Source organism: Cheilinus undulatus, linkage group 21 (genome assembly GCF_018320785.1).
Source record: "Cheilinus undulatus linkage group 21, ASM1832078v1, whole genome shotgun sequence".
NCBI classification, from domain to species: Eukaryota; Metazoa; Chordata; class Actinopteri; order Labriformes; family Labridae; genus Cheilinus; species Cheilinus undulatus.
This window is the reverse complement of record NC_054885.1, coordinates 41,895,007-41,913,910: the sequence shown is the minus strand read 5'-3', so window position 1 is coordinate 41,913,910 and position 18,904 is coordinate 41,895,007. Positions and strand designations below refer to the sequence as shown.

General features: G+C 37.9%; 1 protein-coding gene across 2 annotated transcripts; it reads right to left on the bottom strand.

The window, feature by feature from the left end:
* Window positions 1-4,570: 4,570 nt before the first annotated feature.
* Window positions 4,571-17,502, bottom strand: LOC121503988 (nitric oxide synthase interacting protein). Of its 2 annotated transcripts, XM_041778608.1 has the most exons (10): window positions 17,412-17,502; window positions 17,030-17,127; window positions 16,115-16,220; window positions 15,945-16,026; window positions 13,905-14,040; window positions 13,650-13,819; window positions 13,151-13,267; window positions 12,699-12,769; window positions 6,708-6,816; window positions 4,571-5,610 (listed from the first exon to the last, which is right to left on the bottom strand). In XM_041778608.1, exons 2-10 carry the CDS (start codon window positions 17,097-17,099, stop codon window positions 5,539-5,541), a joined length of 933 nt encoding a protein of 310 aa, XP_041634542.1. In that variant the 5' UTR covers window positions 17,100-17,127; window positions 17,412-17,502; the 3' UTR covers window positions 4,571-5,538. The 2 variants fall into 2 exon arrangements, with proteins under 2 accessions (XP_041634542.1, XP_041634543.1); XM_041778609.1 differs by lacking the exons at window positions 4,571-5,610; window positions 6,708-6,816 and adding an exon at window positions 10,828-10,918.
* Between the last annotated feature and the right edge of the window lie 1,402 nt (window positions 17,503-18,904).

Genomic DNA, 18,904 nt, shown 5'->3' with positions numbered 1-18,904 from the left:
AGTCAGATAGAATAGAATGATAGAAGACAACAGTGAGTCTGATAGAATAGAATGATAGAACACAACAGTGAGTCAGATAGAACAGAATGATATCACACAACATAGAGTCTGATAGAATAGAATGATAGAACACAACAGAGTCTGATAGAATAGAATGATAAAACATAAAAGTGAGTCTGATAGAATAGAATGATAAAACACAACAGTGAGTCTGATAGAGCAGAATAATAGAACACAACAGAGAGTCTGATAGAATAGAATGATAGAACAAAATCGTGAGTCTGAGAGAACAGAATGATAGAACACAATAGAGTCTGATGGAATAGAATGATAGAACACAACAGTGAGTCTGATAAAAAAGAATGATAGACGACAACAGTGAGTCTGAGAGAATAAAATGATAGAACACAACAGTGAGTCTGATGGAATAGAATGATAGAAGACAACAGTGAGTCTGATAGAATAGAATGATAGAACACAACAGTGAATCTGATAGAATAGAATGATAGAACACAACAGTGAGTCAGATAGAATAGAATGATAGAAGACAACAGTGAGTCTGATGAAAAAGAATGATAGAACACAACAGTGAGTCTGATAGAATAGAATGATAGAACACAACAGTGAGTCTGATAGAATAGAATGACAGACACAACAGTTAATCTGAAGGAAAAGAATGATAGAACACAACAGTGAATCTGAAGGAAAAGAATGATAGATCACAACAGTGAGTCTGATAAAAAAGAATGATAGAAGACAACAGTGAGTCTGATAGAAAAGAATGATACAATATAACAGAGAGTCTGATGGAATAGAATGATAGAACACAATAGAGTCTGATGGAATAGAATGATAGAACACGACAGTGAATCTGATAAAAAAGAATTATAGAACACAACAGTGAGTCTGATAGAATAGAATGATAGAACACAACAGAGTTTGATAGAATAGAATGATAGAACACAACATTGAGTCTGATGAAAAAGAATGACAGAACACAACCGTGATTGTGAAGGAATAGAATGATAGAAGACAAGAGTGAGTCTGATAAAAAAAAATGATAGAACACAACAGTGAGTCTGATAGAATAGAATGACAGAACATAACAGTGAATCTGAAGGAAAAGAATGATAGAACACAACAGTGAATCTGAAGGAAAGAATGATAGAACACAACAGTGAATCTGATAAAAAAGAATGATAGAACACAACAGTGAGTCTGATAGAATAGAATGATAGAAGACAACAGTGAGTCTGATAGAACAGAATGATAGAACACAACAGTGAGTCAGATAGAATAGAATGATAGAAGACAACAGTGAGTCTGATAGAATAGAATGATAGAACACAACAGTGAGTCAGATAGAACAGAATGATATCACACAACATAGAGTCTGATAGAATAGAATGATAGAACACAACAGAGTCTGATAGAATAGAATGATAAAACATAAAAGTGAGTCTGATAGAATAGAATGATAAAACACAACAGTGAGTCTGATAGAGCAGAATAATAGAACACAACAGAGAGTCTGATAGAATAGAATGATAGAACAAAATCGTGAGTCTGAGAGAACAGAATGATAGAACACAATAGAGTCTGATGGAATAGAATGATAGAACACAACAGTGAGTCTGATAAAAAAGAATGATAGACGACAACAGTGAGTCTGAGAGAATAAAATGATAGAACACAACAGTGAGTCTGATGGAATAGAATGATAGAAGACAACAGTGAGTCTGATAGAATAGAATGATAGAACACAACAGTGAATCTGATAGAATAGAATGATAGAACACAACAGTGAGTCAGATAGAATAGAATGATAGAAGACAACAGTGAGTCTGATGAAAAAGAATGATAGAACACAACAGTGAGTCTGATAGAATAGAATGATAGAACACAACAGTGAGTCTGATAGAATAGAATGACAGACACAACAGTTAATCTGAAGGAAAAGAATGATAGAACACAACAGTGAATCTGAAGGAAAAGAATGATAGATCACAACAGTGAGTCTGATAAAAAAGAATGATAGAAGACAACAGTGAGTCTGATAGAAAAGAATGATACAATATAACAGAGAGTCTGATGGAATAGAATGATAGAACACAATAGAGTCTGATGGAATAGAATGATAGAACACGACAGTGAATCTGATAAAAAAGAATTATAGAACACAACAGTGAGTCTGATAGAATAGAATGATAGAACACAACAGAGTTTGATAGAATAGAATGATAGAACACAACATTGAGTCTGATGAAAAAGAATGACAGAACACAACCGTGATTGTGAAGGAATAGAATGATAGAAGACAAGAGTGAGTCTGATAAAAAAAAATGATAGAACACAACAGTGAGTCTGATAGAATAGAATGACAGAACATAACAGTGAATCTGAAGGAAAAGAATGATAGAACACAACAGTGAATCTGAAGGAAAGAATGATAGAACACAACAGTGAATCTGATAAAAAAGAATGATAGAACACAACAGTGAGTCTGATAGAATAGAATGATAGAACACAAAAGTGAAAGAATAGAATGATAGAACAGAACTGTGAGTCTGAAAGAGCAGAATGATAGAACACAACAGAGAGTCTGATAGAATACAATGATAGAACAAAATCGTGAGTCTGAGAGAATAGAATGATAGAACACAATAGAGTCTGACGGAATAGAATGATAGAAAACAACAGTGAGTCTGATAAAAAAGAATGATAGAACACAACAGTGAGTCTGATAAAAAAGAATGATAGAACACAACAGTGAATCTGATAGAATAGAATGATAAAACACAATAGAGTCGGATGGATTAGAATGATAGAACACAACAGTGAATCTGAAGGAAAAGAATGACAGAACACAACAGTGAGTCTGATAGAATAGAATGACAGAACGCAACAGAGTCTGATAGAAAAGAATGATAGAAGACAACAGTGAGTCTGATAGAATAGAATGATAGAACACAACAGAGTCTGATAGAAAAGAATGATAGAACACAACAGAGAGTCTGATAGAATACAATGATAGAACAAAATCGTGAGTCTGAGAGAACAGAATGATAAAACACAACTGTAAGTGGGACAGAATAGAGTGACAGAACACAACAGAGTCTGATAGAATAGAATGATAGAACACAACAGAGTCTGATAGAACAGAATGAGAGAACAAAACAGAGTCTGATAAAAAAGAATGATAGAACACAACAGTGAGTCTGATAGAATAGAATGATAGAACACAACAGTGAGTCTGATGGAATAGAATGATAGAACACAACAGTGAGTCTGAGAGAACAGAATGATAGAACACAACAGAGTCTGATAGAACAGAATGAGAGAACACAACAGTGAGTCTGATAGAATAGAATGATAGAACACAACAGTGAGTCTGATAGAATAGAATGATAGAACACAACAGTGAGTCTGATGGAATAGAATGATAGAACACAACAGAGTCTGATAGAACAGAATGAGAGAACAAAACAGAGTCTGATAAAAAAGAATGATAGAACACAACAGTGAGTCTGATAGAATAGAATGATAGAACACAACAGTGAGTCTGATGGAATAGAATGATAGAACACAACAGAGTCTGATAGAATAGAATGATAGAACACAACAGTGAGTCTGATAGAATAGAATGATAGAACACAACAGTGAGTCTGATAGAATAGAATGATAGAACACAACAGTGAGTCTGATAGAATAGAATGATAGAACACAACAGTGAGTCTGATAGAAGAGAATGATATCACACAACAGAGAGTCTGATAGAAGAGAATGATAGAACACAACAGTGAGTCTGATAGAATAGAATGATAGAACACAACAGTGAGTCTGATAGAATAGAATGATAGAACACAACAGAGTCTGATAGAATAGAATGATAGAACACAACAGAGTCTGATAGAATAGAATGATAGAACACAACAGTGAGTCTGATAGAATAGAATGATAGAACACAACAGTGAGTCTGATAGAATAGAATGATAGAACACAACAGTGAGTCTGATAGAATAGAATGATAGAACACAACAGTGAGTCTGATAGAAGAGAATGATATCACACAACAGAGAGTCTGATAGAAGAGAATGATAGAACACAACAGTGAGTCTGATAGAATAGAATGATAGAACACAACAGTGAGTCTGATAGAATAGAATGATAGAACACAACAGAGTCTGATAGAATAGAATGATAGAACACAACAGAGTCTGATAGAATAGAATGATAGAACACAACAGTGAGTCTGATAGAATAGAATGATAGAACACAACAGTGAGTCTGATAGAATAGAATGATAGAACACAACAGTGAGTCTGATAGAAGACAATGATAGAACACAACTGTGAGTCTGATAGAAGAGAATGATAGAACACAACTGTGAGTCTGATAGAAGAGAATGATAGAACACAACAGTGAGTCTGATAGAAGACAATGATAGAACACAACTGTGAGTCTGATAGAACAGAATGATAGAACATTACAGTGAGTCTGATAGAACAGAATGATAGAACATTACAGTGAGTCTGATAGAAGAGAATGATAGAACACAACAGAGTCTGAGTGATCTCCTGATTCTCTTTATTAAACATGAACATGTCACTGTACAGGCATTGGCTCTTCCTCTCACCATCAGCTCTGTCTCTGAGGACCACGGTCTCTACCTGAGGGTTAGGACCCTAAAGATGAGGAGGTAAGGCAGCCCTGAAAGGAAAAACATCTCTGTGTTTCAATGGCTCTGTTTGCTATTATCAGGATTAATGTAGTCTGGTTAATCTGATCTCAGGTTAACAGAGCTGGTTAATCTGATCTCAGGTAACAGAGCTGGTTAATCTGATCTCAGGTTAACAGAGCTGGTTAATCTGATCTCAGGTTAACAGAGCTGGTTAATCTGATCTCAGGTTAACAGAGCTGGTTAATCTGATCTCAGGTTAACAGAGCTGGTTAATCTGATCTCAGGTTAAACAGAGCTAGTTAATCTGATCTCAGGTTAACAGAGCTGGTTAATCTGATCTCGGTTAACAGAGCTGGTTAATCTGATCTCGGGTTAACAGAGCTGGTTAATCTGACCTCAGGTTGACAAAGCCGGTTAATCTGATCTTGGTTTAACAGAACTGGTCAATCTGATCTCAGGTTAACAGAGCTGGTTAATCTGATCTTAAGTTTACGCTAGTTAGTCTTATTCAAACAGACGGTAGTTTGTTTTGTCAAAAACAGTCATTAAATACATTTAACTGGCTGAATATTTCCTGATTTTCTGGTATGAGAGATGTGGAGGATCCAGAGGATGGACAGTCTAAAAAACACTGATCTAATATTTATCATTGAATCTATCTGACCTTCACCTGACCTTTAATATTCTCTCAGTCTGATTAAAAACAAAAAATAAACCTGGAATAAAAAAAAGGAAACCACCAGGGAATAACACAGCATTATACAGGTGAAGACAGGTGGGTTTGAAAATAAATCCTGCCCCCCTAGAGCTCCGATGGCAAACAGTTCTGGTGGTCATGTGATCAGACCCAGCAGGTATTACACCTGCATCACTGGCCGAGCTTCTTTAGCTCTCAGGTCGACTCCAGAGCCGGCGAAGCCCGTTCCTCCCTACAAAACACAACAAATACACCAATCAGAAACATGATAACACAAAACAATACAGACTTCTCCTCACAGAACTTTACTCCATTCTTTCTGAACTGCTCAGGCTGTCAGGCTGTACAGGGATCAGGTGTAAACAAGTCCAGACACTAATCCTCTCCTGGGTTGAGGTCTGGGCTTTGACTCAGCTACTCCAGAACATTCTCCTCGTTGTCTTTAAATCATTTCTGTGTAGCTTTCTCTGGATGCTTCGGCTCATTGTCTGACTGGAAAATAAATCTTCTCTAAGCCGTAGTTCTCTGTCAGACTGAAGAAGATTGTCCTCCCCTCTACCTTTACAAGCCTTCCAGCTGCTGAGAAGCATCCCCACAGCATGATGCTGCCACCAGCGTGCTCCACAGTGGGGATGGTGTGTTTGTGGTGATGTCAGTGTTTGGCGTCTTGTCTGATGGTCTCAAAGCTCCATTCTGGTCTCATCAGACCAAAGACCTTTCTTCCTCTTGACCATGGAGTCTCCCACAGTCCTTCTGGTGAACTCTAGTCCAGATTGAATCTGAGTCTTCTTCAACAGTGTCTTTCTCTTTGCCACTCTCCCATAAAGCTCTGACTGGTGAAGAACCCGGCCAACAGTTGTTGTCTGCAGAGTCTCTCCATCTCAGCTGCTGAAGCTTGGAGCTCCTTCAGAGTAGTCATAGGAGTCTTGGTGTCCTCTCTCACTAGTCTCCTTCTTGCACGCCCACTCAGTGTGTGCTCTGTATCCTCTGACTTAGACTTTTCACTAACCTTTTCTCTGAGTGTTCTTCTGTCTTCATGGTGTAATTGTTGCCAGGAATACTGATGAACCAGTGACTGGACCTTCCAGACTCAGGTGTGTTTATACTACAATCACTGAGACACATTCACTGACGTCAGCTGATCCTCATCTCTCTAACTGTGAGACTACTAGCACCAACTGTCTGGACCTCTGCTGGATCAGCTCAGTCTCTTTAAAGGAGATGAATAATTATGCAGACATTGATTTTACATCACAGGTTTTTGTTTCATTGACATTACTGAGTAGAAATCTGTTTTCTTCTAAACAAGGTAAAAGAGTGCTGACGTACCCTCTGCAGAGGAATGATGTCTCTGTCTGTCAGTTTGTCTCCACTCACTGGATCCACCATGTCCTTCTTTATCAGCTTCTCCACGCACTCCTGAGTGACCACACAGCCTCTACAGAACAACAACAGCCAGTTAATAATAATAACAATAATAATAATATTAATAATAATATAAAAACACTCCTGAGTGACCACACAGCCTCTACAGAACAACAACAGCCAGTTAATAATAATAATAATAATAATAATAATAATATAAAAACATTCCTGAGTGACCACACAGCCTCTACAGAACAACAACAGCCAGTTAATAATAATAACAATAATAATAATAATAATAATAATATAAAAACACTCCTGAGTGACCACACAGCCTCTACAGAACAACAGCCAGTTAATAATAATAACAATAATAATAATAATAATATTAATAATAATATAAAAACACTCCTGAGTGACCACACAGCCTCTACAGAACAACAGCCAGTTAATAATAATAACAATAATAATAGTAATAATAATATTAATAATAATATAAAAACACTCCTGAGTGACCACACAGCCTCTACAGAACAACAGCCAGTTAATAATAATAACAATAATAATAGTAATAATAATATTAATAATAATATAAAAACACTCCTGAGTGACCACACAGCCTCTACAGAACAACAGCCAGTTAATAATAATAACAATAATAATAGTAATAATATTAATAATAATATAAAAACACTCCTGAGTGACCACACAGCCTATACAGAACAACAACAGCCAGTTAATAATAATAACAATAATAATAGTAATAATATTAATAATAATATAAAAACACTCCTGTGTGACCACACAGCCTATACAGAACAACAGCCAGTTAATAATAATAACAATAATAATAATAATAATAATAATAATAATATAAAAACATTCCTGAGTGACCACACAGCCTCTACAGAACAACAACAGCCAGTTAATAATAATAACAATAATAATAATAATATTAATAATAATATAAAAACATTCCTGAGTGACCACACAGCCTCTACAGAACAACAACAGCCAGTTAATAATAATAACAATAATAATAATAATAATAATAATAATAATAATAATATAAAAACATTCCTGAGTGACCACACAGCCTCTACAGAACAACAACAGTTAGTTAATAATAATAACAATAATAATAATATTAATAATAATAAAAAAACACTCCTGAGTGACCACACAGCCTCTACAGAACAACAACAGCCAGTTAATAATAATAACAATAATAATAATAATAATAATAATATAAAAACACTCCTGAGTGACCACACAGCCTCTACAGAACAACAGCCAGTTAATAATAATAACAATAATAATAATAATAATAATAATAATAATAATAATATAAAAACATTCCTGAGTGACCACACAGCCTCTACAGAACAACAACAGCCAGTTAATAATAATAACAATAATAATAATAATAATAATAATATAAAAACACTCCTGAGTGACCACACAGCCTCTACAGAACAACAGCCAGTTAATAATAATAACAATAATAATAATAATAATAATATAAAAACATTCCTGAGTGACCACACAGCCTCTACAGAACAACAACAGCCAGTTAATAATAATAACAATAATAATAATAATAAAAATATTAATAATAATATAAAAACATTCCTGAGTGACCACACAGCCTCTACAGAACAACAGCCAGTTAATAATAATAACAATAATAATAATAATAATAATAATAATAATAATATAAAAACATTCCTGAGTGACCACACAGCCTCTACAGAACAACAACAGCCAGTTAATAATCATAACAATAATAATAATAATAATAATAATAATAATATAAAAACATTCCTGAGTGACCACACAGCCTCTACAGAACAACAACAGTTAGTTAATAATAATAACAATAATAATAATATTAATAATAATAAAAAAACACTCCTGAGTGACCACACAGCCTCTACAGAACAACAACAGCCAGTTAATAATAATAATAATAATATAAAAACACTCCTGAGTGACCACACAGCCTCTACAGAACAACAACAGTTAGTTAATAATAATAATAATAATAATAATATTAATAATAATAAAAAAACACTCCTGAGTGACCACACAGCCTCTACAGAACAACAACAGTTAGTTAATAATAATAATAATAATAATAATAATATAAAAACACTCCTGAGTGACCACACAGCCTCTACAGAACAACAACAGTTAGTTAATAATAATAATAATAATAATAATAATAATAATATAAAAACACTCCTGAGTGACCACACAGCCTCTACAGAACAACAACAGTTAGTTAATAATAATAATAATAATAATTAAAGCTGCAAGCAGCAATGACGGGCCCTTGCAACCCGATGCAGAGTTGTCTCTGCATACTTGGAACTCTTGATCACAATCTAAAAGATCATGAGTCCAATACTTTATAATAAATCTAACTGTTTTACATCCAGACTGTTTCTCTCTCTAAATCATTTATTTTTGAAGATATTTTTTCCATTCCTTTAGTTACCCCCACCCTTTTTCTTTTTCAGGACCTTTAACATTTTGTCATGGCAGCAGATGTGTAAACTAGACAGATATAGATGCATAAAATAAAAAGATACAGATGTGTACAAGTTTGTTTCAATATTTTCTTCAGTGCTTTTAAATCTCATCTCAATTTGTTGATTTAGCTTATATTTATGGAGAGATATAAACTTTGTAATGAGTTGGTTGCTGTTTTGACCCTGTTCTTAATTGTGTTGCAATACTGTGTATCATCGAAAGATGGAAGCATAGCCTTAATTTTAGTTCCATTAAGAGAGGACAGAGTTTTAAACACTTCAAAATGGAAAATGACAAAAACTGACTTGCTTTTGTTTTACAATTTGGGTCCAAGAGGCTTCTTTAAAGGTCCTGAGATGACAGATATGCTTAAGTATTTTCAAACACCTGGGTAATATGCACTGCTGGGGATGACTGTTTTTATTTTAAATATTGTAGGGGGCGCAAATGAGCCAATATTCCATGCCCACCCAAAACACAAAGGGCAGTCATCTGAGCTTCCCACTGTGAACTTTGGTGCCAGGTTTCATGACAATGATTTTTGTTTTTTAACTATGACATGTCTTCTTACAATATCCTTAACATGAATGTGTTTGGATGAATTCCTCAAGAGGAATTTTGAAAACTGTGAAGTCTGGGTCCAAGAGGCTTTGTTGTGGAACTTAAAATGATGTATAAGCTCAAGAATGTTCAAAATCCTAGGTTAAACCTGCTGCAGGGGCTGAATTTTCAAAATATTGTAGGGGGCGCCACTGAGCTAAAAAGCCACGCCCATTAATAATTACCCTATTAATCCTCTCGTTTTGCTTCTGAGTATTTTTCTGCAAAGTTTCATGGCCTTACTAGTTTTATAAGCACTAGATAATTCTACTTCCTGTTACATGGCGATGAAAAATTCTCATGGCCGCACCATTTTAGGTAAGGACTCTTGACCTTCAAATTTGAGTAATACCAACCTTGAGGGATGGGTCTGGGTTAATTTCAGCAGGATTTGGCCAATCTTGTAATAAATGGAAATCTTTTAGTGAGCACCAGCCACTTTTATCACATGATGAAGCATTTAAATTTTAGAGGCCGCCATGGCCACGCCTTTTGACTAATGAGAAAACCCCGAATAACTTTTCATCAGCCAATGTTTTATGTAACTCTGTGCCAAAGTACAAGTCGATCTGATGAAATCCCTCGGACGAGTTCATTCAGTTATGACCCCTGGAAAAGGCCAAAAACAGCCCCTTTTTTGCTTATTTATTCAAAATGGTGGATTTCCTGTTGGAGATAGAGTGTGGGCCCAAGAGGCTTTTTTGTAGATCTCCCCAAGCTGCACCTGCACATAAAATTTGATGAATCTAGGACAAAGTCAAAGGAGGGGGCTTTAACTTTGAAAACTGTTAGGGGGCGCTATTTTTGCAATTCTGAATTTTCATGTTGGAGACCCAAAAAATATCGAAATTTATGCAAGACCGGATGTACGTGCAAGGTTTCCTGCGAATTCAGAAATGTTAAGGGCCTCAAAAGTCCATGCAATGACGGCAAATGATATGTTGAATAATCCTAGCAGATACAATTAGGTCCTCGCACCACTCGGTGCTCGGGCCCTAATAATAATGATATAACAACACTCCTGAGTGACCACACAGCCTCTAAAGAACAACAACAGTTAGTTAATAATAATAATAATAATAATAATAATAATACACTGCCTGGCCAAAAAAAAAGTCGCCACCTGGATTTAACTAAGCAAATAGGAGCCTCCTATTGGATAGTTACTGCATGGGCGATTATCTTTCAGCTGGCAACAAGTTATTTAACCCCAGCTGATGCAATGAGTAACTTCTCATTTCTTCAACAACCATGTCAAAGACACATCCTGTGGTCATGGAAAAGATGTTAGTCTGTTTAAGAAGGGTCAAATCATTGGCATGCATCAAGCAGAGGAAACATCTGGGGAGACTGCAGAAACTACTAAAATTGGGTTAAGAACTGTCCAACGCGTTATTAAAAACTGGAAGGATAGTGGGGAACCATCGTCTTCCAGGAAGAAATGTGGTCGGAAAACAATCCTGAATGATCATGATCGGCAATCACCTCAACGTTTGGCCAAATAGAATCAAAGAAAAACTAGAATGGCCGTCTGAGGCGGCAGACCCACGCCAAAGCAGCGCCACAGAGGAACTCGCTCCCATTGATTACTATGGTGTTCAAAATGTCGAAGTCCGAGAAACAGTTGTGCGGATCATCACCAAAATCTAATCGATTCTTCCCTGTTACTATCCCAATATTCCCTGAAAGTTTGGTGAAGATCCGACTTTCTGTTCTCGAGTTATCTTGTATACATACAAAGAAAGAAACAAAGATATGGAACCCTTTACATAACCCCCTGCCCATTTCATCGGCGTGGGTAACAACAGTAGAACTCAGGTATGTTTAGTGAAAGTAAGAGCATTTCCACACGCGCAATGTGAAGGGAACTCAAGGGATTGGGACTGAACAGCTGTGCAGCCTTAAGAAAACCACTGATCAGTAAGGCTAACCGCAAAAAAAGGCTTCAGTTTGCTAGGGAGCATAAAGACTGGACTCTGGAGGAATGGAAGAAGGTCATGTGGTCTGATGAGTCCAGATTGACCCTGTTTCAGAGCGATGGGAGCATCAGGGTAAGAAGAGAGGCAGGTGAAGTGATGCTCCCATCATGCCTAGTGCCTACTGTACAAGCCTGTGGGGGCTGGGCTATGATCTGGGGTTGCTGCAGTTGGTCAGGTCTAGGTTCAGCAACATTATGTGCCCAGAGAATGAGGTCAGCTGACTACCTGAATATACTGAATGACCAGGTTATTCCATCAACAGATTTTTTCTTCCCTAATGGCACGGGCATATTCCAAGATGACAAAGCCAGGATTCATCGGGCTCAGACTGTGAAAGAGTGGTTCAGGGAGCATGAGACATCATTTTCACACATGGATTGGCCACCACAGAGTCCAGACCTTAACCCCATTGAGAATCTTTGGGATGTGCTGGAGAAGGCTTTGTGCAGTGGTCAGACTCTCCCATCATCAATATTAAAATTAATGCAGCCCTGGATGGAAATAAATCTTGTGACATTGCAGAAGCTTATCAAAACAACGCCACAGCGAATGCGTGCTGTAATCAAAGCTAAAGGCGGTCCAACCACATATTAGAGTGTGTGACCTTGTTTTGGTGGCGACTTTATTTTTTGGCCAGGCAGTGTATTAATAATAATAATAACAACACTCCTGAGTCACCACACAGCCTCTAAAGAACAACAGTTAGTTAAAAATAATAATTATATTAATAATAACACCCCTGCAGACTGGTCTTCACTGGGGAACAGCTGAGTGTTGCTGCATGCTGTTAGGAATGTCAGATTATAATCCAATAACAGACAGAGATCAGGATTAGACTCACGATGGTCTAAGGACGGCACATGGAACGCTGTTACCCAACACGTCTCTGGTTACTGCACAGACGTACCTGTCCTAGAGAGAGAACACACCTTTACCACAGAGGATTCACAGGTCTGGGATTGAGTTTAAATACTTCTTTATTGTGATGTTAATTTATCAGACCTCAAAGTCTCAGATCATCAAGCTGATGTTAATATTAGAGTCAGTCTGAGTCAGGACCAGGGTCAGTCTGAGTCAGGACCAGGGTCAGTCTGAGTCAGGACCAGGGTCAGTCTGAGTCAGGACCAGGGTCAGTCTGAAATGAGGTCTACATTAAACCTGACTCTAATGCTTACTGAGGTCTCCTCTTAGTCTGATGATCAGGGTCTCTGTTGTGATGAGAATACAGAAACGTTGCTGACGAAAAACCTCCATGACCACCAGGCCGTCCTGATAAACGCTGACTTTACCTACCTGTCGGGTCAACAGAGCCACGCGGTCCAGGCTCGAGTCCAACGGAGTGAAGCGGACTGTGATCAGGTCGTTCATCTTTATCGGTCGGCCTGACATCGGACACAGCACGACCTTACTCTGGGAAGGAGAGAGAGAGAGAGAGAGAGAGGGGGGCAACCAATCAGAGGGCTGGATCTGAGGACTCTGGGTCAGCCTGTCTCTGACGGTCAACATTAAACAAACAGAGACTCTGAGACGGTCTCTGCTATCAGAGGAAGGCTTCTGAAACCCCCTACAGATTTAATGTAGATCTGTTTTATTTCATTATAAAGGAGCTCTACAGTCTGATTATGTTTCTGTCCTTTATTATTTTATCATCATTATCATCATTATTGTTATGATTTTTATCCAGCTTTATTAATCAGCCTGTGTCCTCCACAGATGGAATCAGAGCTGCTGGGGTCTTCAGAATTAAAGAGGATCTTTCTATCAGCCTTCATCCTCTATACAGATCACTCACTGGTTTCTTGATCAGAGTCGGTTTGGCCTCTGGAGTCAGAGAGGGGATCCAGAAACTGGGCAGACTGGAGGAAGATGAAGACGAGGAGGAGGAGGCGGAGGATGAGAAGGCTGATGAAGAGGAGGAGAGGGCGGAGTCCGTGGGGCTCTTCTCTCCTCCTGAGGTCTGCCCTGCATCACAAACACGGCCTTAACACCATTGTAAATGAGACCTCACAGAGCTCTCTGATTGGTCAGCGAGGACAGGTGAGTTTACCTGAGGTGAAGGGGTTGATGGGTTTAGAGACGATGCTGTTCTCTCGCTTCTTAAATCTCTCCATCCTCTCTCTCTCCTCAGACTTCGACTCCAGCTGACTGCTGCTCCTCTGAGCTGCCTTCTGCTTCTCATAGGCCTGAAAACACAGAGAAACATAAGTTAGCATCTGTGCTACCATTAGCATCTGGCCACAGTTACATCTGAGCTATAGTTAGCATCTGGCTACGGTTACATCTGAGCTATGGTTAGCATCTGGCTACAGTTAGCATCTGTGATACAGTTAGCATCTGTGCTACCATTAGCATCTGGCTACAGTTACATCTGAGCTATAGTTAGCATCTGGCTACGGTGAGCATCTGAGCTATAGTTAGCATCTGTGCTAGAGTTAGCATCTGTGCTACCATTAGCATGTGGATATGATTAGCATCTGGCTAAGGTGAGCATCTGAGCTATGGTTAGCATCTGTGCTACAGTTAGCATCTGTGCTATGGTTGGCATCTCTGCTAGAGTTAGCATCTGGCTACGGTTAGCATGTGTGCTATGGTTAGCATCTGTGATACAGTAAGCATCTGTGCTACCATTATCATCTGGCTACAGTTACATCTGAGCTATAGTTAGCATCTGGCTACGGTTAGCATGTGTGCTATGGTTAGCATCTGTGATACAGTTAGCATCTGTGCTACCATTAGCATGTGGATATGATTAGCATCTGGCTAAGGTGAGCATCTGAGCTATGGTTAGCATCTGTGCTACAGTGAGCATCTGTGATACAGTTAGCATCTGTGCTACCATTAGCATCTGGCTACAGTTACATCTGAGCTATAGTTAGCATCTGGCTACGGTGAGCATCTGAGCTATGGTGAGCATCTGTGCTAGAGTTAGCATCTGTGCTACCATTAGCATGTGGATATGATTAGCATCTGGCTAAGGTGAGCATCTGAGCTATGGTTGGCACTTCGCTAGAGTTAGCATCTGGCTACAGTTAGCATGTGTGCTATGGTTAGCATCTGTGCTAAAGTTAGCATCTGTGCTACCATAAGCATGTGGATATGATTAGCATCTGGCTAAGGTGAGCATCTGAGCTATGGTGAGCATCTGTGCTACAGTTAGCATCTGTGCTATGGTTGGCATCTCTGCTAGAGTTAGCATCTGGCTACGGTTAGCATGTGTGCTATGGTTAGCATCTGCTCTACAGTTAGCATCTGTGATACAGTTAGCATCTGGCTACGGTTACATCTGAGCTATGGTTAGCATCTGGCGGCGGTGAGCATCTGTGCTAGAGTTAGCATCTATGCTACCATTAGCATGTGGATATGATTAGCATCTGGCTAAGGTGAGCATCTGAGCTATGGTTGGCATCTCTGCTAGAGTTAGCATCTGGCTACAGTTAGCATGTGTGCTATGGTTAGCATCTGTGCGACAGTTAGCATCTGTGATACAGTTAGCATCTGTGCTACCACTAGCATCTGGCTACAGTTACATCTGAGCTATGGTTAGCATCTGGCCGCGGTGAGCATCTGTGCTAGAGTTAGCATCTGTGCTACCATTAGCATGTGGATATGATTAGCATCTGGCTAAGGTGAGCATCTGAGCTATGGTTGGCATCTCTGCTAGAGTTAGCATCTGGCTACAGTTAGCATGTGTGCTATGGTTAGCATCTGTGCGACAGTTAGCATCTGTGATACAGTTAGCATCTGTGCTACCACTAGCATCTGGCTACAGTTACATCTGAGCTATGGTTAGCATCTGGCCGCGGTGAGCATCTGTGCTAGAGTTAGCATCTGTGCTACCATTAGCATGTGGATATGATTAGCATCTGGCTAAGGTGAGCATCTGAGCTATGGTTGGCATCTCTGCTAGAGTTAGCATCTGGCTACAGTTAGCATGTGTGCTGTGGTTAGCATCTGTGCTACAGTTAGCATCTGTGCTACAGTTAGCATCTGTGCTAGGGTTCCTGCTCTAATTTAATGACTAGATGATGTCACTCCTGCGGTTTAGTTTACTCGTTGTCTCCCAGACTGACTGGATTCATCTGTTTACCTTCATCTTTTTGGCGATCTCCGTTTTCTGGTGGAGGATGTACTCCAGGATGGCCTGCTTCTCATACAGGAAGCCATCAGGTCTGAAACACAGAAGGACGGGCTTTTAATGAGTGTGGCGGCGTGTGTTCTGGCTCTACGTGAACATTGGCGTGTTTATGTGATGCTTACGTGACCACGGGGTCCTTGCAGGGCTGAAGAGACAGACAGCAGCAGTCAAAGTCTTTGATGGCGTCCTTTCCCAGGCGGATGCTCTGTGTGCCGTAACCTGACGCCGCTGGGGGGCCGAGAAAAAAATCACATGATCACATGGTGCACATTATAGTTATATCACAGTCGAAAACTCTCAACCTGATAAAACAGGAACCAGTCAGAGAATAATCCTGGAATACCAACATCCTGATTAAACAGGAACCAGTCAGAGAATAATCCTGGAATACCAACATCCTATCAGCAGGTTAAAAGAGTTCACCTGTGCCAGCAGTTGTGGACAGTTTACCAAAGCATGGTTGAAAAAAAGTCCTGACCCCATTTTATATTTTACTCTTTTACTCATTTGATAAATTAATCATCGTCAACAACATTTAGTTTTCTGACAAAAAGCTGTAGTTCTCTGTCAGACTGAAGAAGATTTTTCTAAAGGATTCATTTTACCCTCTACCTTTACAAGCCTTCCAGGGCTGGCTGCTGAGAGGCACCCCCACAGCCCGATGCTGCTGAGAGGCACCCCCACAGCCCGATGCTGCTGAGAGGCACCCCCACAGCCCGATGCTGCTGAGAGGCATCCCCACAGCACGATGCTGCTGAGAGGCACCCCCACAGCCCGATGCTGCTGAGAGGCACCCCCACAGCCCGATGCTGCTGAGAGGCACCCCCACAGCATGATGCTGCCACCAGCATGCTCCACAGTGGGGATGGTGTGTTTGTGGTGGCGTCTTGTCTGATGGTCTCAAAGCTCCATTCTGGTCTCATCAGACCAAAGACCTTTCTTCCTCTGGACCATGGAGTCTCCCACAGTCCTTCTGGTGAACTCTAGTCCAGATTGAATCTGAGTTTTCTTCAACAGTGTCTTTCTCTACGGCTCACCTGTGTCTTTTTTCTTCTCGTGGTAGGTGTACACAGCTCCAGCGGTGCAGTTCTTCCCGTGTCTGGTCATTGTAGTTTTGTAGTTTTGTAGTTCTGGTCTGGCAGAGACAGAGGAGGACAGTTAGCTCTGATGCTAACACGCTAACCTTAGCCCAGTGATGTCCGTGTTCAGTCTTATTTCTACAGTCACCAACTGAAGCTTCGGTATTTATCGGTTAATCGACATGAATAAAGAGATCTTAGCTCTGAACCTTTCAACCCTAGCCTGAACACAAACACTGCTACAGACCCGGATGTACGGAGTTCATAGAGACTAAACAGTCTCACTGAAGCCGTTAAACCGTAAATATTAACATTAGTAGATTAATTCAGGTTAAATCACCTCAGCTTATGATTTTAAAGCAGCGGTCTGTTTCCAAATGCCAACAACGACTTCTTCTTCTACGGATCTACTACTTCCGTTTCCTTCTTCGGTTTAATTCGCAGCAGCTGGTGTGTTGCTGCCACCTGCTGGTTCTAGTTTCTAACTTACATGAGAGGAAAACCTTTGTTTTTACCTTTTTCACCTTTTTACCTTTAACCCTCTGATGAAATAAAAACTTAAAACATCTAAGATTAGTATAAAAATAAAGCATTTTGGTATCAAAATATAAAAATATAATCATTATAATTATAGTTATATGAATATAAAACATTTTAGTATTTACATGAAAATTGAAAAAAATCTAGTATTAGGATAAAAATGTATGAAAATAATGACTCTAGAATAAAAATAAATATATAATTCATGATATTTAACAACAGACATGAATGGCTCTCGTTCTAAAGTTTTATTGTATTTTATTTTCAGATTTAAGTTTATTATTCTGCTATGATTAGAGTTTTAAAAATACGATCAAACCAAAGTTATGATGGAAAATATAAGCAATAACAACAACAACAAAAAAAAAAAGATGTGAAATAAAATGTAAAGAATATCGATTATTTTTGGAACGACAGCAGCAACAACAGCAGAGTCCTGGACTCTATTTCACTCTATATAATGGCCTAAAATTAAAACTTGAATGTTTATATATATTTATATATCTATAGTAAGAATGTACACTTGAATGTTTATATATATTTATATATCTATAGAAAGAATGTACACTTGAATGTTTATATATATTTATATATCTATAGTAAGAATGTACACTTGAATGTTTATATATATTTATATATCTATAGTTAGAATGTACACTTGAATGTTTATATATATTTATATATATTTATATATCATTAGTAAGAATGTACACTTGAATGTTTATATATATTTATATATCATTAGTAAGAATGTACACTTGAATGTTTATATATATTTATATATCTATAGTAAGAATGTACACTTGAATGTTTATATATATTTATATATCTATAGTAAGAATGTACACTTGAATGTTTATATATATTTATATATCTATAGTAAGAATGTACACTTGAATGTTTATATATATTTATATATCTATAGTAAGAATGTACACTTGAATGTTTATATATATTTATATATCTATAGTAAGAATGTACACTTGAATGTTTATATATATTTATATATCTATAGTTAGAATGTACACTTGAATGTTTATATATATTTATATATATTTATATATCATTAGTAAGAATGTACACTTGAATGTTTATATATATTTATATATCATTAGTAAGAATGTACACTTGAATGTTTATATATATTTATATATCATTAGTAAGAATGTACACTTGAATGTTTATATATATTTATATATATTAATAAATCTATAGTTAGAATGTACACTTGAATGTTTATATATATTTATATATCTATAGTTAGAATGTAAACTTGAATATTTATACATATTT